The sequence below is a fragment of the Coturnix japonica genome, chromosome 9, assembly GCF_054131305.1.
Source record: "Coturnix japonica strain WE chromosome 9, WE-NBRP24, whole genome shotgun sequence".
Lineage (NCBI taxonomy): Eukaryota > Metazoa > Chordata > Aves > Galliformes > Phasianidae > Coturnix > Coturnix japonica.
This window is the reverse complement of record NC_140671.1, coordinates 26,619,986-26,647,758: the sequence shown is the minus strand read 5'-3', so window position 1 is coordinate 26,647,758 and position 27,773 is coordinate 26,619,986. Positions and strand designations below refer to the sequence as shown.

Genomic DNA, 27,773 nt, shown 5'->3' with positions numbered 1-27,773 from the left:
CTACCTCCAATTGTGTCCGTGGGTATTTCCACGTTCTATCAGTATTTTATTACAACAAAGGGCAAAAATAAGACACCACTAGAAACATCAAAAGGCCTTGAAGTGCTGAAGGAGACACACAAACATTTTACTCTGAGACACGTTATGGTTGTCATGGTTTCATGACACACAGTTACACAAATACTCCCCAAGTGCCATCGTTCAAATAAAAATGAGTTCATACAAAGTTAAAAAATAATAATAATACATTTTATATACACACCGCGGGATTAGCTTACATCATTTCATAACAAAAACCAGTGCAAAAAGAAACAAATGGAAAGGTAAGTCGCTACCATTGGAATGGCTCACAGTTAATTAACACTGCACAGGAAACCATGAGGCAGGTGCCCCACATCACCCCTAAATTCTGCCATAAATACTAATCCAGTTCTTGGTTCCTACTCCTTTAGTGTCACTTTGAGTTACAGGTTACAGGCACCTATGCTAAAAGTAAACCAACTAAGTGACCAGAAGAAAAACAGGGAGGATGTTGTTAGAAAGGAATAAAGTGAGCAGCAATGTGTGAGAACAACGGTGGTTCATTTAGGCCAGACAGTGCTGCCAGCTGATTGAAGGCTTTCTAATGGGGATGCAGAGCTGGTGCTCAAACTTTGGCAAGATTTTTCAGCCTGTCTTGCCTAAATCCAGGCCTCGAGGGGAGGACATCCCTGCAACAACATCAGCTGCTGCAGTTTGTGTAGAGAAATAAACCAGGAGGGAACCGGCTCATGGCAACTTAAGGACTTCAAGTGCAGGGAATGAAAGAAACACAATCACTCAACATGAGCAAGAACTAAAGGATTTGCCATGGAGAGACACAGGGCACTCCTTGAGAGGTTCTCTGACAGTATGGGATTGTAACAGCTCGAGCTCAAGTGCTGTGAATGGAAGGTATGTTAGGAGAAGCACGTTTTAAACAACTCAGCTTCAGGGAGTGCTGGAAGTTCCTCAGGGCAGCTTTATGCAAGACCAGTTTGCAGGGAACACTCACATTTTAAAAGACCAACTGCAGTTTATCCAGAGAAAACAATCTCATTCTGACACACTGGGAAACAACTTGGAAATCAACAGCAGAAGCCAACACCAGCTCGTATGATCTAAGAACAGTGCTACATCTGTCCCAGCTAAGGAGTTGAGATTGAAGGCACAAGATGGGTACTGGCTGTAGGAAAACACCTTTCTTCAACCTAGGGAGTTTAAGAGCTTGCTTGCCTTACCTGAAATGGAGCCAAGGTATTCAGAAGCCAGCAGAACTGCTTTCAATGGAGGAGACAAGAGCTGTTGCTACAAGCTCCACAGTTAAGGGAAAAGAATGAATCAGTTTCTGCTCTTTAGTGTGGGTGCCTTTTTAATCAACCCTGGAAAGCAGCCATGGCTAACAAATGGTCTTGGGAATTAAAAAATAAAAGTTAAAATAAATCTAAGTGCTTATGAACGGCTTTGATAAAAACCTTCCCAGCAGAGCTGTGCTATGCTCTGTGTGACAAGTGCCAATTCTCCCTTAGCGTTTTGTTTCAAGACCCATCTCTCATCTGCAGGATGAAAATCAAGTGCATCCCATGACTTGGCCATCTTTCTTGCAAGCACAGCCAGAGAATGCATCTGTCCCTCAGCTATCCAGAGTGCAAAGACAACATGATCATCTAAGGAGCTCCTGTGACTTGAAGAGCCGTATGTGCAGACAAGCTGAAGCCCTGAACACAAAACCACCTGGCCCAACTGCAGCAGCAATTAGCTTCCACAAAGTCCAAAAAGGCTGCTCTAACAGATGTAGTGCTTAGACATACATAAGTTCCTTATTTCAGAACATACAATAATGGTCAATTTCCTTCTGCTGCATCTCTCATCTCACCAGCTCCTTATGGCAGACAACAGGTTAAAAGGAGTGCTCAGAGACTGCAGAAGCTTTCCTGGGATACATTCCCTGTGTTACTTAGCCCAGTCTCTTGGCTGAGAGAATGCTCTGTGCTTTATCAAGCCAATCAACACCGCATCCCCTGGAGGCACAATGTTGGCTTCCCACCCACATTTATCTGAATGCAGAACTCACAAAGGCAGGTGCCTGCTGGAACAATACAGGTGCTGGCCAGGATGGTACCTGCTAAAGCAGTGAACTGGTTGCAACTGGCTTTTAAATGCTGTTTTTACCCTTAAAGACATTTGGTTGCTACAGTTGCAGACGTTATTTCCATCATTTTAAGAGCCAGTCTCACTTACCAACCTGCTGTACAGTTCTATCTGCCAGTCACCAGCACCAAGTATCCCTCCTGCACAGCAGCCTCAACTCACACCAGCTCCTCTCACAACAGAGATCATTCAAACATCAGTAATAACTGCCTCTAGAAAGCAAACTTCTTTGTACTGTGAGGAACTGGGGTTCCCTGTTCTATAGCTGTAGCTGGAAAGGTGTCCCAGGTTCTCCCTGCTGGGTCATTACAAGGACACAGAAACTATAAATACAGGAGTGTCAGGTGGTGACCAAGTTGAGTGGCACAGCGTACCTTAGGAGAACCTCTTGCAGGGAGATAATGGTAGCAACAGCTAACAGGGAAAAAGAGATCTCCCTTCTCTGAGATGCTCTGTAAGTGTATTGAGTATTTAAAGTCCAGGCAGTAACTGGAATTAAACTGTTTTGAACTCCAAAATGCTCTGAAAAGTCAGCTGCTGTCAAAAAATGTTACAGAAAGAACATTACTCTCTCATGGATAGAGCAGGAAAAAAATGGAAGTAAGGGTGGAAAAATATGGGAAATTAAGAGCATCCACAAAGCGATGTGCATTTCCAGAGTTGGCTTTTGATGCTGCTTTTGAGAAAAGCCATCCTCCAAAGCAGCAATTTGGTAACTCCATTATCTCCTCTCAGCCTTGACAGCTATTCCCCTCTCACACAAGTAAGGCAAAAGTTGCAGGAAAAAGGGAGGATGAGGAGAAGGGAGATGCACAGGAGGACAGGGAAAAGATGCTGCAGTTCTCTGCACAGGGTACAGTGGTTCTATAGATGGTTCTTTCATCCAAGCCTCAAAAATAAACAAACCAAAACAGCAGAATGTACCGTTGGGACAACACCAGATGAAGGGCTGGGATGAAGAGTGGTCAAACCAAGTGCCTGAGACCAGTCAGTAGCTCTGGGCTCAAGCAGTTCCTCTAATTCTCTGGCTAGCAAGATGTTTTCCAGCTCCCCAGGCTTGATATGCGTGTGAGAAGCCAAACGGCAAGTCTTGGGCCTTGTGGGGTCCAAGCAGAATGCGAGCGCGTGTGCAGGCTTGGAAGAGGGAGGCAGCCACACCAGCAGTGGGGCAGGGGCATCAAATGGTCTGATAGTGTTGTCTCAGCCTTGCCTGCAGGAATTCGTGGGTCAGGTTGTGCCGAGTGATTATCCCAACAATCTTAAAGAAGAAGAAAAGAAAAGGAAAGACATGTCAGTATCACAATTGTGCCACTAAAAGATGTGCGTAGTAGAGCTGTTCTTTCCCAGCCCAAAAGAGCAAGTGAGAACCCCCAAGCAGGTCTTGGTCAATACAGGGGGTTCAAGTTCAAAAGCTACAGCCCCTTCTTGAAGCATATATCTACAAGCGAGGTACACAGCTTTAACTACACCCAAATGGATAGCTTAGCTCCTGCTATGTCTAGACACAGCAATAGTTAACCCTACCTATAAAGGAAAATATATTTTTTTCCATTACAATATATCCATGATAGAGAGCACACAGATGTAACAAACTCCTACAGAAAGTGAAAGCCATTGGAAATGTCAAAGCTGTCTCACGTGGCTTCATTAGAGACATCTCTTGTTTGCCACATGCCAGGACTGCAGACAGCTCACATGAAATTCTAAGAAGCTCTGTAGGTGAAGGAGTAAAACCAGCACAGTGGTGAATGTACAACAACTGGCAGGTCACAAAAGGGGCCCTCATTGCCAGACTGCTGGGAAACAGTCAAATTACACATTTCAGCCAATGAAACAGCTCAGTAATTTTACACAGTGAGAACTCAGAGCTGGGCTGCTCTCTGGTACTGCAGGAGCATCTCATATTAAATATGGAGTGAGTTTACAGCACGTGTTTTCCAACAAGTTATTTAGGGTAGCTATTAGGAACACCTAAAGGCAAAGACAGCACTGCTGCCTCATTAGGACAGACCAGTTCTGGCTATTATTATCAGGATTTTGCCTCCCTGTTCAGGCTTAAGGGAAACACTTTCTCATTATGCTTACAGGAAATTACTGACACCTACTGACTACTCCTGCACACTGTAGATGGCAAAGAGACAACTATGGTGAAACAAGCATAACTTTTTTTGCTGCCTCTGTAAGTAAGAACAGGATGAAGCTCCTGTCCAACAGAAAAACCTCCTGTCCAACCATATGGGAAATCCTGCTCCTGGTCTTGAATAAAGCTGCTGAAGAGTGAAATTGGTGACTTAAGAGCTCAAGGACTCTTAAAAGGTACAAGATAAGTTATAACAACATGTAGAGACATGAGACAGGAGGCAAACTGCACGTCCTGCCCTTTGGGCGAAGGCAAGGAGCAGACTTGAAAGCTAAAGGTGGTAATGAAGTCACAGCAATTAACAGTGTTCCAGAGTCTTAAGACCACCACGTTCTGACCCCATTAAAATACAACGGTTTGACATTAAAACAGATCTTAACTCTCTCAAAGGTGACAGCATTGCATAAAACCACACCTGCTTCCTTGCTTAGCAGAGACAAAACTGAGATAAGGACTTACCTCTCCAACTGCGTTCACAACTGGTAAATGCCTGAGTCCCATTGTCCTAAACAAGTTAAAGACTTGAGATACGTGAGTGTTTGGAGAAACAGCAAAAGGTGACGGGTTCATGTATGGGGTGACATCCTAAGAAAGAAAAAACAGGGTATTATTGACAAAAGGCACTTTCAGCAGCTCTGGAAATGACTAATAAGCCATTGCTGTAGCCCCTCCAACTCTCTGATCTCTGGACAGCATATCCATCTATGGGAGGATTCCACTTCTCTACAAAGTTATTTCACTTTCAGAAACCTCGTTTGTCACAATTGGTTTGAACCCGTAATATTAAGAAAAGCCCAACGCTTCAGAAAGCCTCTAAGCAGGATAAATGTAGGGACATGATGATGCTCCCACATGTAAACAAGGCCAGATGAATACATGAGAAGGATCTGATGTTGGCCACTGCATGGAAGGCTGGATTCAACCACACTCTTAGCACTTTAAATAAAGTCTTAAGACAGCTCTAAATTGTCACATCACAGGGTATTTCTTACCACTATCATGCGAGGGTTCAGCAACGTGAGGTCCAGGTCATGGATATCTGGATAACGGGGATAATCCTCTGACATTTCTGCATGAGACAGACGAGGCTGACTTGCACTCTGCAATTAAAACAAATGCCACTGAATCAAGGTGCCACCTTCCCACGTGGTTCACAGACTGCAAGCAGCACAGCTAACAATGCTTCCCCCATGCCCTATGCTTACTCAGACTGCGTTCCTCCTCTGCCCACACAAAAATGCCTTCTCCAGAAATATTCCTCCTAGTTGCTCATCTCAGTAAATCCACGTAAACTGAGAGAGTAATGGATATGCCCTCCAAACTCTGACATATCCTGGTTGAAAAGGACTTGAGGGTACTGGCACAATGGATGTAAGCCAGCAATGTGCCCACACAGCCCAGAAAGCCAACCATATCCTGGACAGCATCAAAAGAAGCACAGTCAGCAGGTTGAGGGAGGTGATCTGCCCCTCTGCTCTGCACTGGTGACACCAGTGGAGTATTGTGTTCAGATGTGGAGTCCTCAAAACAGAAGAGACATGGGCCTGCTGGGTGCACACAGGAGGGTCATAAAAACAGTCCAAGGGATGGAACACCTCCCTGCAAGGACAGGCTATGAGCTGGGGCTGTGCAGCATGGAGAAAAGAAGGCTCCAGGGCCTGTCACTATTTAAGAAGGGGACAGATTCTTCAGCAGGGTTTGTCCTGATGGGACAAGGGGAAATGGTTTCCAACTACAGAAGGGGAGATTCTGGTTGGATAGAAGGAAAATGGTTGGTTTTTTTTACAGTAACAATGAAGCACTGGCATAGATATCTCTAAGGACTGGACACCCAAGTCAGAACCCCATTCAGCCTGAGCACCTGATTGAGCTGTAGGTGTCACTGTTCACTGCAGGAGAGTTGGACTAGATGACTTTTAAAGGCCCTTTCCAACTCCAAAGATTCTGTGATTCTATGAACACATGGGAAGGAACAGAAGAGGATTGTGGAAACTGGGCCCAAAGCACAAAAGCTCACAGTGATCTCAGCAGTAGGTGAAAAACTCCTGGTAAAACCCTGGCAAATTGGCAGCAAGAATGCACAGTATACACTGCTGGTTGCCCTAAATGTATTTTAAGATCTACCCTCCATTCTCCAGTTTTACTTGCACCTTCATGCACCAGACACTCGCATCAGTTGATTTTCTTCTCCCCAAATACAGTAGCTGTTCTCTGTCCTTAGGTGTAAATTGTAAGTAAAATAATCTTGGCTGCCCATAGAATTATCCCCAACTTGCTAAGCTCAGAGGGTAGAGATGTCTTTGCTACAGTCCCAAATTAGAGAGACTCACTGACTGGCTCTCGGAGTAACAAACACCCCTGACAAGGAGGGTGACCAGCTGTGAGCGCAAGATCAAGCCATGGAAGGTGAGAGGTCTGAAACGTTCCTCCATGGTCCACTCTTCACTGGGAGACTGGTCAGGATACAGGTTGGGGTAAGGAGTGTATCTGTGAATAAATAAATACGCATTGTGAGAAGCCTGAACACAAGGAGAAACACACACCCCATCCTCCAAAACAACGGCTATTTCTACTCTTTGTAACCTTCTCCAGAGTATTTTTCAGAGAGATTCTTGCTAGAGACAAGCAAATCATTTCTCCAGACAACCAGAGAAGGGTCAAATGCCATTACCATGGAAAGAGCATGACACCAGCAGCAGAATGAAAACAGCCTCCTATCCTCCTATCAGTTTAAGTTCACTTCCTACTAAAGCAATTTTCGTTGACAAATTACTTGAATTCTAATAAAAGCTGAAGTATCTGGTGGGATGCCAATGTGTAATTCCACTCATACATGTTACAATCACTAGGTTAGAAACTGATTAACTACACTGGGCTTCTGCTCGAAACAACTGCAATACATGCCTAGTGATTCAGCCTAGTTACCAGAAAGGTGGTATCAAGTACTACAGAAAAAAGTCATTAGCTCCTCTCTTGGGTAGAATGAGCTTCACAGAGCTCTCAGGTTTATTGCAGGATATAAGGCATCAATTTCTACAGCAAAGGCATTTCCCCAGGTAGCCCATCTTCTCCAGGTAATATTTCTGGGTAGGTGATGGGGACTGTATAGAAACACCCCGTTTCCAAACCTTCATGGCCGTCACGATCTCACCTTCTCTCTAGCATTTGTTGCAGCAAATCCTCCTTTTCTGGTGGCTCCTCTGTTGTTATGTGCTCATCGCACATGTTGCGCAGCTCACTCGAAGGGTAAGATTTCATGGACTGGCTCCGTTTGCGCTGCTCTCCAGCTCGGGTGAGAATGCTGGATTTCTGTACACAACATTGTTCAGATATTCACTAAGCAGGTCAACAACTGTCAAAGAGTGACTATAAACTGCTTGTCTAAGAAGTCAAGCACCCTTTTTGCTAGAGTATACACTGTTCATTACAACCTTAAATTGCATGTTTCCCCCCATCCTCCTCCTATGAATGAGAGAAAATTCATAGGAGGAGTTTTCATAGGCAGTTATTATCAGTCTCAAATGTGGACTCAATACTTGAGTGCTCAATCCAGAATGTTTCCATGTCTATCCTGAACTGGTTACTCAAAAGAACCTTCCTCACTTTTGCTTCTAGAAATGCAGCCTTCTGTTCTGCCTCTGTCATGATCAGGAGAATGGAATGAAACTGCATTTCTGAAAACTCTGTATTTCAGTAGGTGCTTGTGTCTGGTCTGAATCCTGCATTGAAAATCATCTACATAACAAAGGAAGGGGTCTTCCACCTGCACAACCAAGCTCTTTATTCTTCGACTTACTGAAGAAGCAGCTTCTTACCTTGAATTTGATGTTGTTGCTGATCAGCTGGTTTCCCTTCATGAACTCCCTCTCATTGCCCCGGTTCTCGGTCACAACAGGGAAGGCGTGATGAACAGTTGTGCGCAAGATACTAACAAGGGACTGGATGCGGGTGTGGGGGTAGACATAGGTCAGGTTGGGCTCCATGATGTCGCTGGCTCGTAGCCTGAGGAAACAGAAAGATCCAGGATTGCTGCACGCATCTCACCTGCTCCACCCATCCAACCCTCTTCAGCAATGGCTCCAGCACCTATTTCCTCTTCAGGCCTGATGCACAACTTCCAGCTCCTCTCACAGCAGTTGATGCTGCCAGGTTTGTTGGACACTCAGCAGCATCCTCCCATTACAACATTCCTTTCTGAGGAATGTTTTTCAGACAAACTCTAAACCCACAGCCCTGCCAAGAGTAGCAGCCTTACTTATCCATTTCCACCTCTGTTTCCCACTCCAGAAGAGGCACTCCTCTCAAGTTCACATGGATGTCATAGATTCCCTTGTTGAAAAAGTCTCCTGTCCATTTGGCTACCTGTGGAGCAAACAGAAGGCCTACTGACTCCTTGCTCCAAGTAAAAGATTCCTTGGTTCACTGTGGCCCTGGAAGGAAGAGAGATTCAGGGCTGGCACATGCTTGAGAAACCAGAGCTAATACTCACCATGAGGGTGATCATTATTGGGAGCCCGTAGGTGATTTCATTGGTGGATTCAATTAGGATTACAGTTAGGCTAATTGTCATCCTGACCACTCCTCCCAGGAATGCCGCTGCCCCAATCAGTGCAAAGGTTCCTGAGTAGATGTGATCCAAGCCAATATAGCTAAGGGAAAACAAAGAGCCCTGAGATTAGAATAACCTGAGAGCTCAGCATGCACCTGCAGCACATCTCTCACACACATTCAATGCACCTTTTGAGGAGGTTGGCGACCAGGCGTCCGAAGGCAGCCCCACAAAGCAGTGATGGTACAAAAAGACCACTGGGCACAGAGATCCCATATGTCCAGCAGGAGAGTAAGAAATAGAGAAGGAAGAACAAGGAGAGTGTGACTGGGCTGAAAGTACCTGCAACACAAGAATAATCATGACTGAAGGGGAAAAGGCCTATGGAACAGATAGCAGTCTTGCACCATCCACCCCTCAGCTCACAGCAGACTCATCTCACAACAGTTCAAACACACATGAATATGCTGAGTAAGCAGAAAAGAAGGAAAAGCAGGCCTTTCTTTTCATGGAGGGGTCTTTACTCTGTTGTACCAGCAGCCCTCTGAGCTAGAAGATGCTTTTATCTTTACAGTTCTTGCGACAAGACTGTTTTCAAGCAAGATGGAGCTTGGATCCTAAGGATAGCACAAGGCACTGCCTGCTAGCTACTCACCATCTTGATGGAAGAGCTGGAGGATAGCAGACTCCTGAGGGTTGAAGAAGAGGGTGGCCATGTCGTTATAGGTTTCATTCGGGCAGAAAAATGTTTTGATGCTTGAATTCACATCCTCAGACATGCCCTGATGAAGAACACAAAGGACATGAAGAGTTAAAATCTACCTCCTGCTATGTCAGCCATTGTGTAGAATGGGAGTAACCCTTCTGTATATCACACAGTTCTAGATGATCAGACCAAAACAACAATGGCAGACACTAGGCCTGCAGCATCAACAGGATAATCCACAGCTTGAGCTCATTTGTCAAACTACAGAAGCACAAACTGCAGCTTTCACTATTACCTTAATGTTCTGCAACCGCCCATAAGCTTTCATTCAAGTTTTCTGTAGGTACTGCGTGCCACCAAGATCTCATTACCTGCCCTTATTCCTCTGAAGGGTGAACACTACGAAGACATACATTCTTCATGGGAGATTCCTCACCTGCATACTCAAGGTGTCATTGCCAGTGTGACTGGTGGAAGACATCTGCCGGCACTCCCCCAAAACCATGGAGGCCACAAAGACCACGACGGTTGTAGTCAGAGACACAAGCAGGCTCTCCAGGACTCTGCAAGCACACAGCAGAAACCACACACTGAAACCACAGACAGACCTGTAACCCAGTGTAGGCTCTGACTCTGAAACAGGAAAAAAGCAGACACCACAGCTTAATACTGGAAGCAGGAGAGCCTGCAAGCCAGGCTGAATGATGACTTGGTGGCCAGGATTACATTAGCTCCCTTTTTTAATATCCTGCCCCTTAAAGGAGCTGTTTCTGTTCTCAGAACACATAGTCACACAAAAAGCCACAGGGAAGGGCTCAGTGATGATGCTGTTCACATGGAAACAATGTTCTCTGTATCCTTACAACACAGGAGAATATCCTGTCTAGACAGCACTGGACAGGTTGATGCATAGTCTCTCCTACCTCTTTTCCAGCTACTGAAACACCTTCTTTTTTTCCCCCCCTCTAAACCTGGGCTTCTCATTTATGAACAGTCTACAGCAGCCTACAGCTTCCAGAATTACATGGCAATTCACTAAATGCCACAGGCAGAGATTAGTTGTGGTTTTAACCACACAAGATAATAATCTGCTCTTTCTACATCTGTTTGGACAAGATACAAAGAAATCCTGCACGGAGATGAAGCTCTAGTTTGCTCAGCTATAAACATCAGAGCTCCCCTCAGAGCCTGTATAAGGGAATTCTAGCTTTCATTGCCCCACCTGAACACAGATGGGACAGCTGCAGAATCTCAACAGAGCACAAATACCTGACAAGCTTTGGTTTGGGATGCACGTTCCGCATGCGGTACTTTGCGAGCCTCTTGTTCAGACAGTTGAAGGTGGCTCCAAGAAGACCTCCTACAATTCCCATCAGAATGAAGAAGCCCAAGTCCACAGCTGTCCAGAGGTGGCACTTCTTATCAGACTCGGAACACTACGTGCAACAAAGCATAGGAAACCCATTAGTAGCTGTAGTTTCCTGCCACTGCTTCTGCCTTAAAAGCAAAATACTTTTAGTAGCTGTGACCATAGTGGAGCAATCATGTGTTAGGCTACCAGTGTGCTGCTGCCCTGCCCTTAAATCAGATACACATGTATCCACAAAACCAGCATGAAATACAGAACTGACTTGAGACCAGAGGGGGAATAACAACAGTGCTAAATCTTACCTTAAACTCTCCAAAGTTCAGCAGACCAGGGAGCTGGAAAGACCCCCAACTTCCAAACTGAATCCCAGAGCGGAAAAAATTCAGGGTGAAGGTGGCAGCCATGGAACAGAACAGCTAAGGAAGTTAAAACATGGAAAGAAATTAATTAATCAGAATTAAAGCTGGCACAGTCAGCCCTTCCTTGAGACTTATGGCTGGGGAAAGAAGCTTCAGAACCTTTATGAAGATGGTCATTATGCTTTATGAACACCAAGCTGTAGGAAAATGGTCCTACTGAGGATGCCCATTTCCTGCTGCAAAATAGAGTAGGCTTAGAAGGCACTACTATAATCAAATGATCTGGCTTCCCACATAAGAAGAGTTAGGAATTTCACCCTGTAATTCCTCCAGCATTTTTTTAATCAGAGATAGTAATTTACAGTTAAAAAACAATTACAAGGCACTAACACAGCTTGTTTAGAGGGAGAATTGAGGTCTTCATTAGCTCTGATAGAGCTGCTGTTTTAGCAAACCCCTGGCTCCTCTTATCCCTGCTGAGAAACAGCAGAATAACTGAACCCCACCAACAGGGCATTTTGTGTAAGAAACACCAGAAACATAATGAGATATGACACATTCTTTGAAAAACTGTCAGCTTCACAAAACTAAGCACTACAGGCAGAGAAATCCACTTATAGGATGCACAGGGCATTGCTGCAGTACAGCTCCCCAAGGCAGAAGAGAACAGAAAGAAATTCAGCACCTGCTTACTCTGCACTGAGAGAAATGGGCTGCAAAGGCCCAGGCACAAAAGCCATTTCTCTCATGTACCTGAGAAAACTATGCCACCTACAAAGCTGTCCTGTAGTTCTGGATAGTATAATGTTACTCTCTGCCCTTGATCTGTATTAATCCTGGGGCACTGATAGAGATAGCAATCTCTTCCCTATCAGGAGGGCTCAAAAGGAGACACAGTATAATACGAATGCCTTCACAGACAAGTCCTCTCCAATGTCTAAGCTCAACAAACAGACACACAAAGAGAGCCAGGCACCACTTACCACTTTCCATGTAAGCCCTTGGTTCCAGAAGGAGGAACCTTCTTCCAGGCTGAAAAGAGTTCCCCCAATTGGGGCTCCAAAGGCAGCTGCAACCCCTGCAGCTGCACCAGCAGATACAAAGTCCCTTTTATCCCTGCAAAGGAAAAGAATACCAGTTTAGCAGCAAAGAGCTGTGAATGTGCTTACAGATTGTACAGAGTAAGGAACAGTCCCAATTTATTGATATATTCTAGGGATATGTGAGTGACTGCTGGGAGAAGAACTGAAAACAACACCATTTGGTCAGCAAGCTGTTGCAGCACCATGCTCATTCTCTAGAGCACTAATACAGGGCAGAGCACTGTGGTACTACGTGACTGCTGAGTATACAAGGAAACAGCCCAAATCATGGTGCTCCAGCATCGTTTGGAAGAACTCCAGAGAGGGAAGGACAAGCTTCTGTTCACATTCAGGTGGACCAGCCTTCTCTGGAGCCTATCTTGGTCTCAGAGGGTGCAAAACTGAGCTTGTTACCAACAATGAAACCATTTAATCATTCAGATTAAAGGTTTTAAGTAGGTAGAGATTTGCCGAGCAGTACAAAAGAACACTGGTGAACATGGAGATCAGAGCTGGGATCCCTTAAGGACAGCATGGAAGTCACATTACTTATCCTGGTGCTGTCTTGCAGCAGAATGAGGCTGCAAGATACTAGAGGAAAAAAAAACCAAGTGACTGATTCATCTCAAGCAGCCACCCAAGGAAGTCTGCTCAATTCACCCTTCCCCTCTTCTCCTCATCCTGGAGACAGTACCTGTCACTGCGGAAATATGGGAAGTTAAACTGGATCTTCCTCAGCGAGATGCTCTGGAACTACAAAGAAAATAAAGACTTAGAAAAACAGGTGATAGAAACTTACTACTCACAGTACCCTACAGTACCCTTACAAAGCAGTGGTGTGGGCTGCTGGTCTCTAATCAATGTCTTGGAGAACAGAATGATTTTCTGCCCAGCCCAGCACTAACCTGTGGCAAACCTGCACCCACGACAGCACCACTGTGGATCATTGGACCTTCCTTCCCAACAAAAAGACCTGGAAAAATAAGATTGATAAGTCAGCATATTTCCTGCCCTCTTCCTAGCTGGCTGTGCCAGGACAGATCATCTCACCAATCCCACAGCATGACAACTCCTCTGTACCAGGCCATAAGGTATGTAAGTGGTTTCCAATACCTCAGCTTGAGTTCAGGCTCCTCTCCTCTCAAGGGAAAGGGAGCTGTTGAACCCTGTGCCCCCCAGAGATTTGTGAACATACTTACATATCGGGCAGTATTCCAAGACTACTCCTTCAGTGACCCTGAACTCCCCAGGTTAATGCATGCCCTGCTGCTTACAGCACAGCCTCCTTCAGACTGATCTAAATAACACATTCTGGAGAATTCCCATGTCTCCCTCTTAGACTGAGCCACAAAGAGACACTTCTGTTCCCTTAACAGTTCCATTCTTTCTGTCTTACTGAAGCTTACAACCAGCCCATCAAAATCACTTCACCAGAACAGCAGAGAAGCCTCCTGTGCCTTCTCCTTTATTTCTCTCCCTTCAGTGATTCCATACCCCAGTAACATACCACAGCCCTTCTTACCTCCTGCTACACTGAAGAGCACTCCCATAGCTTTGCACACCACCGTCCGGAGCCGCACAACCCCTGGAACTTTTACTCCATTGAGGTAGCACTTAATTTCGGGAATTCCTGACCCAGCTGCCACGGGCTGCAGAAAGGAAAATGTTGATGCTGTGCTGCACTGATTTCAATATTGACAATATTTTAATCAGAGGGCACAGCAAGGGATCGAGAGACATTGCTCAGCTAAATCAAACGGCACTGTGAAGTTAGTTTGATGCCTGGGGCTGTGGGCAAGAAGGAAGCCTCATAGCTAGAACCCATGTGAGAGTAAAGGAAGGCTGTGTAAAGTGCAACAATGAACTTAAGTCTTACCTGGATCAGGACTAGAAGACTTGCAAGAAAAACAAAGGTCAGGTTGAACCCCAGCAGCTCCAGTAAAGACAAGGCAAGACAGCCTTTCTCAGTGCATTCTTCTACCGCTGCATGGAGGGTCAAGGAAAGCAACAACATTCAGTGTCATCTGGCACCAGGAGCCAAACTTGTGCTTCCAATCCCAACCAGGGCAGATGACAACTCATCAGAGAACACATCACCCAGGCAGAGCTCGAGGGTGAGCTATAAGGAAGGGAAACAACTCAGTCTTTCAGAGATTAGCCTTTGCCCACATACTGATACTGAAACTTCTTCCTTGGTTTCAAGGGCTGAATGACACAGGCAAGTTAAAACCTGATTAATCAGCAATGTGACCGATGGCAAAAGTCTAAAAGAATCAGCTACTCTGAGCAAAACATGGCAATACGAAGAAAAGGGTCACTCGAGTCCAACAGGACTCCATCCATCAGGTAAAAGATACAGCTTTGTACGACCCGGAACTTGAGCTGGGTAAAGAGCCGTACAAAGAAATCCACAAAGAGGCCCACCTATGGAAAAGAAGACAGAGCTGCCATCAGAAATCATATACACAAGCAACAAAGACCACTCTCTAGCAAGCCCTGCCAGGAATACACACATGTGGGAGGACTGAAGTCGAAGAAGGCAAAATAAGCATCCAGAGTAAAGTAACTTAGGAAGCTCAAATTCAATGCCTCCCTTGTTCTCACTGAGACAGATCCATCCCAGAATTATTCCATTAATCTGGTAGCATTTTAAACACCTACAACATACATCAGGGTACAGGAAAAAGCTGATGTTTAACTGAGGCACCCAGTCAGGAAAGCTAATTTTCAAGCACATACACTGAAGTTTGCACTACCAAATGTAAATACAGCTCAAATGCAAACTGGCATTGTTTGATTAAGTGCTCACTTTGGACAAGTTTTGCAGAGCCAAAGAATTGGTCAGAATACTTTGCAAAGAAAACACAGCAACATCTGGAAGAAAACAAGCTCTCCTGGAATATAATGCATCAACACTGGGCTTTTATTCCCTAAAGCCGCCTCCAGCTAGGAAGACCTCCACCTCATGAATGTAACTGTTTATTCATCTTCCCTCCTTTGCCATTGACTTCTAACTTATTCCTGCTGATCTTTCCCCAGGCAGCATGATCCTTACCAGTCCTGTGCAGACTCCAATGGCAAAAACCATCACCCATTTCACTGCTTCATAGTTTCGGGCTTTCTGTTTAGAAATAGCATTAAAAAAAAAGCCATGTCAAAGGAACATACAAACAAGAACCAGAAAAAAGGTGGACTTTCTACAGCTTTAGCTCTTGAGATACTAAAAGCTGAAAGAAAAAGATCCTACCTTGTTGTCCATGCTCTCCAAAACTTCCAAGTATGGGTCATTGATACAGCGATCGTAATCCAAGCTCTGGAAGAAAGCCAAAAGGTCAAACTAAGAACAACAGCTGCTATGGACTGTACAAAAAGCTGTTCACAGGTGACCTCGTTAAAGATTACAGAAGTCATTGCTCCCCCAAAGCCTGTTTTGCAAACAAGCATGGGAGGAAAACCTTCTATAAACAACTTCATTTAAGTATTTCCAGCAGAGCTGGGCTCTGAGAATCAAGAGCTTAAAGAACAGACCACGATAAGGAACAAAATCAACTGGTTAATGCAACTTGAAATTAAAGACATAACGTACAGATTTAGACCTTCCTTTTTTATGTGCCTCCAATGTGAAAGCGCAGAGGTAACATTGGATTTAGTCTTTAGAAACACTAAGTAGGAATTCTCTGTCAACAGGCAGCATCAGCTCTTAAACTCATCACAGGAGGGAGTTAAAAGTAATAGTTGTCCCATTGTATCATCACTCTCTACCTGTATCAGCTTCCCTTTATTGAGCCAAACGGCAGCAGGTTGGTGTTCCACCAAGCAATAACACCTTGCTGACATCCACGCTAACAGCAGCTCCTCTAAATAACTCCTGGCTGCTATTCAGACACTTAAAAACCAATAATCTCCTGGAAGAATCAGGATCTGACAAATGGGAAGATCTGCTTCGAACCAGCACGACACCACAGCAATAAAACAGTGACCAAGGAGCTTTCTACAGTCACAACGACATAAGACCACAAGAAACTGTAACGTTTCATGGTGGTGTGATTTTTCTTTTTAAAGCAACAGAACAGATTTAGAAAAAGCACTTTCTCAATAAGAATCTGCCTTAAGCAGCAGATGCTCAAAGAGCTACTCAGACCACAGGGCTCTAAGCTACAAATGCCATGTCAATGGATACGGAGCAGGTCTTGGAAGAGCAGCAGCTTTTGGTTTTCCTGTGGTGCCAAGGAAATCTAAGTGCAGTGATGCAGTTTGACTGCCTGCCCTGTTATAAACCCAAAGTGATCAATAGCTGCATACAGTTCTTTCATAGAATCACAGAACTACAGGGGTTGGAAGGGACCTCTGGAGATCACCGAGTCCAACTCTCTGCTAAAGCAGATTCTCTACAACAGGTCACACAGGAAAGTGTGTAGGTAGAACTTGAGTTCATCCAGAGAAGGAAATTCCATCACCTCTGTGGGCAGCCTGTCCCAGTTCTCTGTTACTCCACCAGTAAAGTAGTTCTTCCTTATGTTTATACAGAACTTTGATGTGCCCGTTTTGGCTCATTGCTTCCTGTTCTATTGATGCACCCAAGCAAAAAGGGCCCACATCCACTGATGTGACTGATTAAAGCGCAGGACGCTTGAGAAAGACACTTTATCAATAATGAGGAAGCTGATGTTTATTGCTCACCTCATAGTCTTTGCGTGGAAGGATCTCATCTTCCTCTTCATGAGTTTCTCCCAGGATCGTCTATGGAATAACAGGGCAAAATTGAATGGAAAATCATCAGCAGGATGGATGCAGACATCAAAATGGGGACACAGCCCTTTGCTGCTTAAAGTGATGCCTATGAAAACACTACTTACAACAGGTAAGTACAGAACCAGAGTAGAACTGTAGTATCGTTAAGACTGGGAAAGGTTGTGCAGCCCACATCCCTTAGAGCTCTCTACATTGAATGCCACTATTCCTATGGGCAGCTGTGCCAGCACATCACCACTACAGGCCGACACAGACACAGAGCTCTACATCACAGCTCATATCTCAGCACCAAATAGACTGCTTCCCTTCACAGAATCACAGAATGACCCGGGTTGGAAGGGACCTCAAGGATCATGTAGTTCCAACCCCCCTGCCTGTCAGGGCCACCAAACATACACCTTTACTAGATCAGGTTGCCCAGGAGACCCCATAGAACCCCATAGATCAGGTTGCCCATGGCCCCGTCCAACCTGGCCTTGAACACCTCCAAGGACGGGGCATCCACAACCTCCCTGGGCAGCCTGTTTTAGGGCCTAACCACTCTCCTAGTGAAGAACTTCCCCCTAACATCCAACCTAAATCTTCCCTCTTTTAACTTAAATCAGTTTCCCCGTGCCCTGCTATTGTCAGCCCTTCCCAGCAGCATAAAGGACAACACAACAAGCAAATGGAACAGCGGGGCTGAGGCCGTGAGGAACCAAGGCCCAACGCCATAGCAACACCCAACACCCAGTTCCCAGCCACCCTCAGGCTCTCCCCAGCTTAATGCCTATCGACAAAGCCCTGTTGTACAGTGAGGGACCGGACAGGCTCGTGGCTCCATCCGTACCAGCTCCTCCGGTGTGCGGCTCTCCCTCTCCCCGCAGCACTGCGGGCAGCAGCAGCACATCGCCCCGCCGCACGCCGCCATCTTGCCCCGGCGCCTCCCTCCCGCTCGCAAACACGTGACCTCGCGGCGCTCACGTGACGCGCCGACGTACTGGAGGTGAAGGCGCGGCGCCATGTTGGATAAGGGAATAGCGGGACATCACGTGACCACGCTGGGAGGTTGTGGGGGGGGAACAGCGGGGATTAAAGGGACACGGGATGGGGACGGGCGTGATGAGCAGCGAACGGCGAGGGGAGGTGAGCGGGGCCCTATGGGGGGAAGAGAGGGAAACAACCCATCATACACATAGAGAGGGGTCAGCCCAGGTGATAACAGCCGGTCTTAGATAACTAGGAGTCCCCGCGGGGTGCTGGAATCCCCCTAGGCCGGATCACTATAGGGCCGACCCCTGTAGGGCCTTCCTATGTCTATGCGCTCAGTCTCGCCTCTTGCTGTGCCCATAACGCTGTCTATATGGGGTATGGACTGGGTAACGGGGCCTGGCAATAGCTGTGCAGGTGTAACGTTAAGGGGTGTGGGTCTGGCCCCAAAGCACGATACGGGAGGAGCTGTGATCCCTATGAGGTTATAGGACTCATCCCAGCGCTTCTACTGATGGCCTGTCTACTCCCAATAGGATTTGAGGCAGCCGGCAAGAAAACGACACGAGAAAACCACACCCTATAGAGACACCAATAGGACAACAACCCTCAAGGGGAAATAAACCCCAAGGTGTTGCGTTGTGCCTCAGTAATGAGCTGTTGAGAGGCTGCCCCTATAGCTGTGTGCTTTGGGATGACCCCCCGCTGTTGTGCCTGTGGGGAGGGCTGTTGGTGCAGCCTTGCTCTCCTTTCTCTTATCTGCTGCCAGCTGGAGTGGTCCCCAGGTGGTAAAAGCAGACTTTCTCTCAAAGGGGTTTGGCTTGATGGGCAGCTGAGTGTAAACAGCAGGAGAGTTCAAAGTCTGGGTGACCTGAGCTTGGAGTTTCTGGTGAGGACAGTGAGCGTGATGGTTTGTGCAACAGCTTCCTCCAGAATAGCTTCCATGTTATGTAATGACAGTGTGCTGCTTCCCGGTGACAGCTCTGAGCACTGACAATTACTGTCTGTAATTGCTCCCTTACTTCCAAGGTGTTGGAGAAAAGGCATCAAGCAGTTGTGGCCCAGGGAGCTCAGTGGATATAGCATCCTATATCCAGCTTGCAGAGCTGCTTGGTGTTCTGTAAAGCCACCAATCATACTTGAGCATTTTGCAAGGCAGGGAAAGATGGGACGGTCTCTGACCTCGTTTCTGAGCAGCCACTATTGGTGAGGAAAGGAAACAGCTGAGTGTGTATCGTGGATGGCACAGTGCAAACCTCTATGGAGGTGGTGTGTCTTGTGGAGAGAGAAATGCCATGGGTTGATGCCCATTAAGACAAAATGAAAGCAGGCTTGCAGGGTTCCCTGTTCCAGAAAGGATTCTTTCATTTTTTTCTTGTTTACCTTTCTAATTTACAGTTATCTTTATGTTGTAAGGAAATGCTGCCTTATGGGAATACATGAAGGTGGATGCAGTCCAATGGGCAGCTGCTGTAGAAGAAAATCTGCTGGTGTTTGCAGCCCGAGACCTCAGGATCAAAAAGGTCTTCAGCTGATGCACGTGGGCATCACGCCCTGCTAAACTGCAGACATAGCAAAAGTCGTGTTAACCTGACTGTTGTGAGAGCCAGCAGGCACAGAAGAGTTGCATCAAGGTGGCACGGAGCCATCTGCTGTGTTGTTTTCAGCACTGTGTAAATGCACTCGTTTTACTCTGTTTTCACTAGGTTCTTACAGTGAGGGCTGGCCAAAGGGTGATGATTAACAGTGGTTGTAGCACAGGATCCCTTTTATCTTCCATCATCTCCTCACACAGACACTTAGCTGTGTGTCCTGTACACACTGTGCTGCTTCTATTCCCTTCCTCCAGAGTGCTCACCATGGTCAATGAGAACCAACATACCTGCAGTGCCAGCTCCAGCTCCAAGTCCGATGGCGGCAGCAGTAGTGGGAGTGAGAGCTCCAAGGACAGCTCACGCTGCTCCACTCCTGTCCTCGATGCTGAACGTCATGAGCGACTGCGTGAGAAGATGCGGAGGCGGCAGGACTCTGGGGACAGGTGGTTCTCCTTGGAGTTCTTCCCTCCACGCACAGCCAACGCTGCTGTCAACCTCATCTCCAGGTGAGGGCTGCAGGGTAAGAGAGGGGATAGATGGAGCCTCTTTGGTGGAGGGTTGGGAAAGAGTTAATGAGGCAGGCTCTGCTGCGTGCTCTGTCTCCCCTTCCAGGTGATGAAGCAGGTAATGGGGCTGTGCTTTCCTGCTGAGGAGGGTAATGGACACCAGGTAACTTATCTTCCTTGGAGTCCCTCAAGTGTTAAGTGTCATGGTGGGGTTGTTGAGAGTGCAAGGCTGCTTCTTCACAAGCAAGGCTGCTGTCATGCTCTAGGTCTGAAGCAAAGATCTAGGGGACAATAGAGTAATAGCTGTTTAAAATAAATTGTTTCGTGGACAGTGTGCCCAGATCTCCAGGACTGACTCCCACAGGTTTTCAGAATCATTCAGCTGCTATAGTTTGTACCTCTGTGTTACCATGGACTCCAGTTTTAGACTCTGAGATTGGTGTTTTATGTATGTGCTGTGCAGAAGGTGATAGTTCTAAGCAGAATGAAAGGTTATCCTGGAGCCCGAGCCACCATGTACTTGTCTGGAGGAGAAGAGGGATTTCCATAACACTCTGTAATTGCTGTATGCCAGTGCTATGCTTTAAACAGAAGAGCCTGTTCCAGCCCAGAGCAAGAAAGAGGAAAAGTTAGAGGAGCCTTTGTCCCTTCTGTGAGGCACATATGGAAACACCCCAAAGACCTGACCTACCTTTCCATGTTTGTAGCCTATGCAGCTGGGAACAGGGAGTTCTGGCATAGTCTTCCATCTCAAAGTGAATGGGATGTGCACTCCTGCTGCTGCCATCCCAGTTTTCCCTGCTTGTTGATGGCATTCCAGCAGGGAGGAAGATACCCTGGTGCAGAGAGGTGAGCTGGCTACTTGCTAGGCTGACACAGCACTAAAATCCACAGGTTTGACCGCATGGCAGCAGGTGGTCCTCTCTTCATTGATGTGACATGGCATCCCGCAGGGGACCCAGGATCTGACAAAGAAACCTCCTCCATGATTATTGCCAACACCGCAGTCAACTATTGCGGCCTGGAGACCATCCTCCATATGACATGCTGCAATCAGACCAAGGATGACATTACGGGGCACCTGCAGAAGGCCAAGAGGCTGGGGCTGAAGAACATCATGGCACTGCGTGGAGGTGAATCCTTTTGTCTTAGAGCCCTTATATTATACACTGAAGTAATGTTGCTGTTGCATCCAACTTCATGGCAAAGTGTATAAGTAATGGAGGGACTGGATTATTGTCTTTCCAGATCCTGTTGGTGAGGAATGGGAGGAAGAGGTACATGGATTCAATCACGCCGTTGACCTGGTTAAGCACATTCGCAGTGAATTTGATGATTACTTTGATATCTGTGTAGCAGGTACGTGTCTTCTGATGCAATGTATGGGATAGGGTCTGAGATGGGGGGCAGAAAAAACAGTCTGGACCTGGGTTGTAAGTGACACAGTGGGATTGGCTGCTTCCTAATGTCTCATTAAACGTCTAGGCTTTGCTTTTCTTCATTCCCTCCAAAGGCTACCCCAAGGGTCATCCTGAAGCAGAGAGCTATGAGGCAGACCTGAAATACCTGAAGGAGAAAGTTCTTGCTGGGGCAGACTTCATCATTACACAGCTTTTCTTCCGACCAGAAACCTTTCTTAAGTTCATGAGGGACTGTCAAGCCATTGGCATCACCTGCCCCATTATTCCTGGCATCTTCCCCATACAGGTGAAATCAAGTTATTCTGGCTTGGGGAGGCAGCGTGGATCCATGTGAGGTGTTTTGAGCTCAGGGCCTCCAAAAATTTCTGGGAAGTAAGAGTGCTAAACATGTGATAAATCAGTAGGTGGTTTGCTACATGAAACTCTATAAAGGTTTTCTGTACCCATATGGCACAGAGGGATATTAAGGACAGTTGCCTACCTGTTCAGAGTGGTTAGACATCACTGTCAGCATGCTGAGCTCAGTCACTGAGTAGGTAAATATAATGAAATCACCTGAACTGACACAGACAGTCTGCATTACTATCGTAAGGAATAGGGCCTGGCTGCATGAAATCTAGGAGCCCCCAGTTCTCAGTCTCCTGCTGCAAAGTTGAGATCAAGTAGCTGTTACTGGATGTGAGAAAAGGACCCAGAAAGACTGAAATCCTGTGTATCTTCATGTAGGGTTACCACTCTCTGCGCCAGCTGGTGAAGCTCTCCAAACTGGAAGTGCCCCAAGAAATCAAAGATGTGATTGAACCCATCAAGGACAATGATGCAGCCATCCGGAACTATGGGGTGGAGCTGGCAGTGTCCATGTGCCGGGAGCTGCTGGACAGTGGCCTGGTGCATGGGCTCCATTTTTACACCCTCAATCGGGAAGTGGCTACGACTGAAGTCCTTAAGCGCCTTGGCATTTGGAATGAGGACCCGAGGTGAGCTGAATATGCTGGTTTGCTTTAGTTCTTGCACATCTCATCTACTAAATGCACAAGGAGTGGATGGGTTGGTTCTTCTCTTCTGCTTTTTTCTGCATTTAGATATTCATCCTTCGTGCAGGTCTCTGATAAAAGCTGGGAGGTAGTGAAGAACCGAGGTAGCCTGTTTAGAGGAGCTTTAAAACCTAAACTCTTAGAGTTTCCACTTGGAAGAAATGTCTTTAAGTCTCTCAATACATTCCCAACAGGAATAGTGGAAAGACAGCAGAAGTATGTTGACTTCTTCTTTCTCTGTGCAGGCGGCCTCTGCCTTGGGCAGTCAGTGCTCACCCCAAGAGAAGAGTTGAAGATGTTCGGCCAATCTTCTGGGCCTCTAGGCCAAAAAGTTACATCTATCGAACTCAAGAATGGGATGATTTCCCCAATGGTCGATGGTAAGCTGTTAGCCTGCAATGACAAGGTGTGGCACAACAGCCTGCTGCATGGTTGATCTCTAGTTAGTGGGTATCTTGTGCATACCTTGGGCCTGGCAGAAATGATGGTTTATTGTTGAAGAGGTCCCCAGTTGCTCTGTTAATCCTGTGTCTGTTCTCCTTACAGGGGTAACTCCTCTTCTCCAGCCTTTGGGGAGCTGAAGGACTATTACCTCTTCTACCTGAAGAGCAAGTCTCCCCGTGAGGAGCTCCTGAAGATGTGGGGGGAAGAACTGACTGGTGAGGAAAGCGTCTTTGAGGTTTTCACGTGTTACATCACCGGAGAACCCAACAAGAATGGACACAGGGTGAGAGGTGGCCCTGGAAGGGCTGGTCAGTGTGGCATAAGACAACAGTGCTTAATTTCTCTTGTTTCTGTCACATTCTAAATGAGAACAACAGCAGTTTCCTACCTTTAACTGCTGATTAGTGGCTGAAGGGGGATACTCTCTCCAAAGAGAATCCAAGAGCCAGAGCTAGGGCTCAGCATAAAAAGGAAGCTGCTACAGCATCGTGCTGAGCTCATTCCTAGAGTTGAGCATACCTGTCCCCCTGAGAGAATCCTGTCCTGTGTGAGATATCTTCAAGACCACTAAGGCATTTCTGAGTTCCTTCAGCATCAGTTGGTAACCAAAGGATTGTTGTATACACCCACATTGTAAGCCATCCTCTCTTCTTGTGGTAGGTTACATGTATGCCCTGGAACGATGACCCTCTTGCTACTGAAACCAGCCTTCTGAAGGAGCAGCTGGAGAAGGTCAACAGACGAGGAATCCTGACTATTAACTCCCAGCCAAACATCAATGGCAAACCATCCACAGACCCCATTTTTGGCTGGGGACCTAGTGGAGGTTATGTCTTCCAAAAGGTATTGCACTCTTCTGCTGGGTAGCAGTAAGTTGTGACCTAGTACAGTCTCCATGAGGTAGGAAGGTCTTTGGCTTCCAATGAGATACTGTTTCTGCCAGGTCCTTATTCTAATGCTTTACTGCTGGGACAAGACAAAGCTCCTCTGGTGACTTAAGAGAGACAGATCACATCATCTCTGTGGCTTACCTAGCAGTTTTGTCCAACTTCAAAACAACTTCTTGTTTTCACTCATAACAAGTAATTCATGCTAACCACTTCCCAGAGCAGAGCTATCAAGTTTCAAATTAAACCCAAAACCATCAATGAAACATGCCTGCCCACTGCAGCTGATCCCATTCCCAATACAGGAAACACCCAGGTTTCTAATAATGGCAACCAACGATGCAGTTTCTCTACCATCCAGCTTTTCATGCTGAGAACTGGATGTCTAAGAATTCTCCCATCCATCTTTCTCTAAGGCAGACTTCTTCACCAGTTGCATCCACTGCAGCACTACTGCTGTGGTTACTTCTGGTCTGCAGGCAGGCTTATCTCTCATGCCTGCCTCCTGCTGTCATGCATTTTCAGGCCCTACATCCTTGCCACTAATGGCTGAGATAGGAATCTCCTGTGTCAAGGTAAATGCCAGGCAAGTGGCTTGTACTAGGAAACAAAGCAGCTGTGTTCAAAAGAGATCCCAATTGCTAAAGCCATGAAATGAACAGATGGCAAATGCAGTTATGTTTTCAAAGAAAAAAAAAAACCAAAAAAAACAAATTCCCTGAGGTGAGGGGAAATCCATCATCACACAATAGCCAGGAAATGGGGGGGAGGGGAAGCAGTTGTTGGAGCAGCCAAGCACAGAACAGCAGTAGTTGGAGGAAGTACAGAATTAGATTGTGTGAGCTCACTGGGAGGACTGAGGACAAAAGATGAGACTGGACAAAAGGCAGGGTGGTTTCAGAGCCCAGCTGAGACTTCTGACTTCTCCTCTTGCTACACTGGGCTGCCTTGGCAGGACGCTGCTGTTCATGGGGTACCACGCAGAACAGAAGTCAAACTCAGGCTCCTTCCAGGAACTCTGGCCAGTACTGGCTGCTTTCCAGGCCCAGTGATTGTAGTTACACTGTCTGTAGCATATTCTGGCCTGTCTGCATACAGGGGTACAGGACAAATAGCTTGTGGGTTTCCTAAACTGGCCTTTCTTGGGCTGTTACCTCTGCTCTCCACAAGTTTTTTCCTCAGCTCTCTTGCCAATTTGCTTTGCCCTTTGCTCCAGTCCCCTTTGTAATACATATTTCTGGGGATGGACACAGCAGTCTTAGGCTGCCTGGTTGCTATAAAGCATAGATTACAACTGTTCTTTTGGTTGCCTGTGCGCATGTGTCAGCCCTGCTATGAATTAGGGCTCTTATTCTTTCCCTTCTCCCACCCTGGCAGGCATACCTGGAGTTCTTCGCCTCCAGTGAGATCGTCACGGCTCTGCTCAAAGTGTTGAAGAAATACGAGTTGCGGGTGAACTACCACATTGTCAACGTCAAGGTAGGCTGATATTTACAGGATACTTTCACCACCTCGGGGGAGAGACAAAGGTCAAAGATTCAGACATCCCCAGGAACAAAGTGGGGCAGGAAGGGAACGTGAAACAAGTCAGCTGTGACCTGCAGCTGCTGTCTGATCTCTTAACAAGGACAGGAAAATTGCTCTGACTTACTGAGAATCTCATCCAGCAGCTGCTTCAGAAAGGTTTTCTTTTCCTTGTAGGGCCAGAATATCACCAATGCCCCTGACCTGCAACCAAACGCTGTTACCTGGGGCATCTTTCCAGGCAGGGAGATAATCCAGCCCACTGTGGTGGATCCTGTAAGCTTCCTTTCCTGGAAGGTGAGTCCTTCCTGCTGCTGGATACAGTTGTGATAACCCTGGAAGTTCAGTGTCTGGTTTGTTTTGAATCTGATGACACCACTTGCAATTGAGTACTGTTGTGGTATTTTAGCTTTCTGCAGTCTGCTCCCTCAGTGTATTTAAAGCTTCTCTCCAGTGAGAGCTTTTCAGAGACACTAAGTAAGTACACGGGAGGCTGGGGAGCCATCACCTCCGTATGAGTCCCCAGAGCTCTGAGCAATAGCTTTCCCTCCTGCTACACGCACAGGGGCAGTATTGAGCCATTTTACTATAAGCATGTCACATTTCAGCTCTGAACAGTTGTGTTCATGGTACCTCCCACTGCCTGGAAAGCAGGAACCTCCTTACTCAGCTCTTGCAGCATTTACTATGAAGAAACAAGCTACAGGCATTTGTGATGCTGATTGTCCCAGTTGTGGTAGTATAAAATGTGCATTAAACCCCTATAAACACCTCTCTTTCCTCGGCAGGATGAGGCCTTTGCTCTGTGGATTGAGCAGTGGGCCAAGCTCTACGAAGAGGAGTCACCCTCTCGCATGATCATCCAATACATCCATGACAATTATTATTTGGTCAACCTGGTGGACAATGACTTCCCACTTGAGAACTGCCTCTGGCAGGTTGTGGATGATACTTTTGAGCTGTTGAACTCTCCACCTCAGCAGTGAAAAACTCCTTTTCTACTCCCTTACTTCTTCCTTTCATCTGCTGACTCCAAGGAGAGAAAAAGCAGCTCCTGTCAGGATGCTTGGACCATAGGCTCCTAAACCCAGTGAGCACTGCTGCTCAGAGCCAGGCAACTCAGATCCACCCCTGTTAGAAGCTCTTCTATCCCCAACACAAATGTTCCTATCCCTTTCCACTGAACAGTAGCCAGAAGAACCATCAATACTTCTGAGCTGCGGCTCTGTGCTGAGCTTGCACGCCAGCTCTGCAGGATGGAAGGGGGTGCTTACCATGGTTATGTTGATCACAGCTTGTAGGAGAAACCTTGCACACCAATATGGCACAGCTCAATGGAAGTCTGGTAACTTTCTTCAGCAAGGTTTTTGGGGGCAGAAACACTCCTGTCAGCAACATCTATGCAAGGAAGTTGTTGCAGCTGCTACCAACCATGAAAAGAAGCTCAAGTTGTTTTTACGTTGCACTCCAATGATGTACTGCATCATAACTAAAACCAGACTCTTTTGTGCTCACTCCAGAAAAAGGTTCAATTTTTCCTAACTTTTCCTCTTAACTGTACTGCCTGATTTTTAGGGTTTATTTTTTAATGGGAATATGAATTCCACTTCTGGATGTGATCAAATAGAGCAATTCCTACTTAAAGTACAATAAACTTCATGTATACAGATGTCTCTTGTACTAGACTAGATTATTGAAACAGCACAAAGAATAATGTTTGAAAATTAATCACCTTAGCCCAAGGGAAAGGTTTAAGAAAACAACTGAGTGCTGCATTCCCCCAAAGGAAATATGGTCAAAGGAATAATCATCACTTATGACCCTGCCTGCATGGCCACAAGAGCAGTAGTCCTCTAGTATCTATAGGAAAAAAATAACCTAATCTTTCTTGACCTAATGACTCCAGCAGACTTAGGCCTTGCACCAGTGAAAGAAGGGGCTGCCGAGGCTGCATTGTCCTTAATCCTGCAAAGCTACCCCAGGCTAGGAAAACAAGACCTTGGGGCAGCTCTCAGTGGGATTTCAAGATCCCTGCTAAGCTGCAAGCATCTCTTTCAAACAAGCAAGGAAGAAAAGCCTTTTCCAGATTCTTCAAACCCTCTCATTACAGCTGTCTGAGTCTGGGCTCATATATCCAGGGTAATTACAGGGCATCAATCACAGGAGCAAGTAATGGGAAGGTTGGGGGTCAGACACGCCTGTCTTCCCCCAGCAAAGCTTTTGGTGCTCAGCTGTTCCCAGCAGGTTTCTTCATCCCTAGCCCATTC

The 27,773-nt window shown here is 46.4% G+C and overlaps 2 protein-coding genes across 7 annotated transcripts; one reads left to right on the top strand and one right to left on the bottom strand.

Annotated features, from left to right (window-relative positions):
- Window positions 1-10: 10 nt before the first annotated feature.
- On the bottom strand, window positions 11-18,062 carry CLCN6 (Cl-/H+ antiporter 6). 2 transcript variants are annotated; one of them, XM_015882354.3, is made up of 23 exons: window positions 17,956-18,062; window positions 17,055-17,114; window positions 15,622-15,687; window positions 15,430-15,495; window positions 14,732-14,798; window positions 14,251-14,357; window positions 13,897-14,023; window positions 13,280-13,347; window positions 13,069-13,127; window positions 12,276-12,408; window positions 11,236-11,349; window positions 10,834-11,000; window positions 10,001-10,127; window positions 9,514-9,640; window positions 9,047-9,200; window positions 8,799-8,958; window positions 8,565-8,671; window positions 8,125-8,311; window positions 7,461-7,618; window positions 6,640-6,796; window positions 5,302-5,409; window positions 4,769-4,894; window positions 11-3,427 (listed from the first exon to the last, which is right to left on the bottom strand). In XM_015882354.3, the coding sequence occupies exons 1-23, from the start codon at window positions 18,034-18,036 to the stop codon at window positions 3,347-3,349; spliced, it is 2,607 nt and encodes an 868-aa protein (XP_015737840.1). In that variant the 5' UTR covers window positions 18,037-18,062; the 3' UTR covers window positions 11-3,346. The 2 variants fall into 2 exon arrangements, 1 of the variants encoding a protein (XP_015737840.1); XR_014931797.1 differs by lacking the exon at window positions 9,047-9,200.
- A 43-nt stretch (window positions 18,063-18,105) lies between these two features.
- Window positions 18,106-27,175, top strand: MTHFR (methylenetetrahydrofolate reductase). Of its 5 annotated transcripts, XM_015882361.3 has the most exons (14): window positions 18,179-18,251; window positions 19,945-20,196; window positions 20,303-20,359; window positions 20,904-21,045; window positions 21,150-21,329; window positions 21,445-21,555; window positions 21,710-21,903; window positions 22,344-22,594; window positions 22,897-23,031; window positions 23,198-23,378; window positions 23,756-23,938; window positions 25,360-25,461; window positions 25,684-25,803; window positions 26,295-27,175. In XM_015882361.3, the coding sequence occupies exons 5-14, from the start codon at window positions 21,182-21,184 to the stop codon at window positions 26,490-26,492; spliced, it is 1,623 nt and encodes a 540-aa protein (XP_015737847.2). In that variant the 5' UTR covers window positions 18,179-18,251; window positions 19,945-20,196; window positions 20,303-20,359; window positions 20,904-21,045; window positions 21,150-21,181; the 3' UTR covers window positions 26,493-27,175. The 5 variants fall into 5 exon arrangements, with proteins under 5 accessions (XP_085365035.1, XP_015737847.2, XP_085365036.1 ...); XM_085508910.1 differs by lacking the exon at window positions 20,904-21,045 and having other exon boundaries at window positions 21,091-21,329; XM_032448818.2 differs by lacking the exon at window positions 20,904-21,045 and having other exon boundaries at window positions 19,945-20,210; window positions 21,091-21,329.
- The last annotated feature ends 598 nt before the right edge of the window (window positions 27,176-27,773 follow it).

Coding starts and splice junctions, on each gene's coding strand:
- CLCN6 (XM_015882354.3), bottom strand. CDS start 18,036: ATGGCGGCGTGCGGCGGGGCGATGTGCTGCTGCTGCCCGCAGTGCTGC. Junction 7,619..8,124: donor GCAACAACATCAAATTCAAG/GTAAGAAGCTGC, acceptor TGTTGTGTACAG/AAATCCAGCATTCTCACCCG. Junction 5,410..6,639: donor GTTACTCCGAGAGCCAGTCA/GTGAGTCTCTCT, acceptor TTTTAATTGCAG/AGTGCAAGTCAGCCTCGTCT.
- MTHFR (XM_085508909.1), top strand. CDS start 18,128: ATGTTGGATAAGGGAATAGCGGGACATCACGTGACCACGCTGGGAGGT. Junction 20,197..21,149: donor GCTGTCAACCTCATCTCCAG/GTGAGGGCTGCA, acceptor GGCATCCCGCAG/GGGACCCAGGATCTGACAAA. Junction 23,379..23,755: donor CCAACAAGAATGGACACAGG/GTGAGAGGTGGC, acceptor TTCTTGTGGTAG/GTTACATGTATGCCCTGGAA.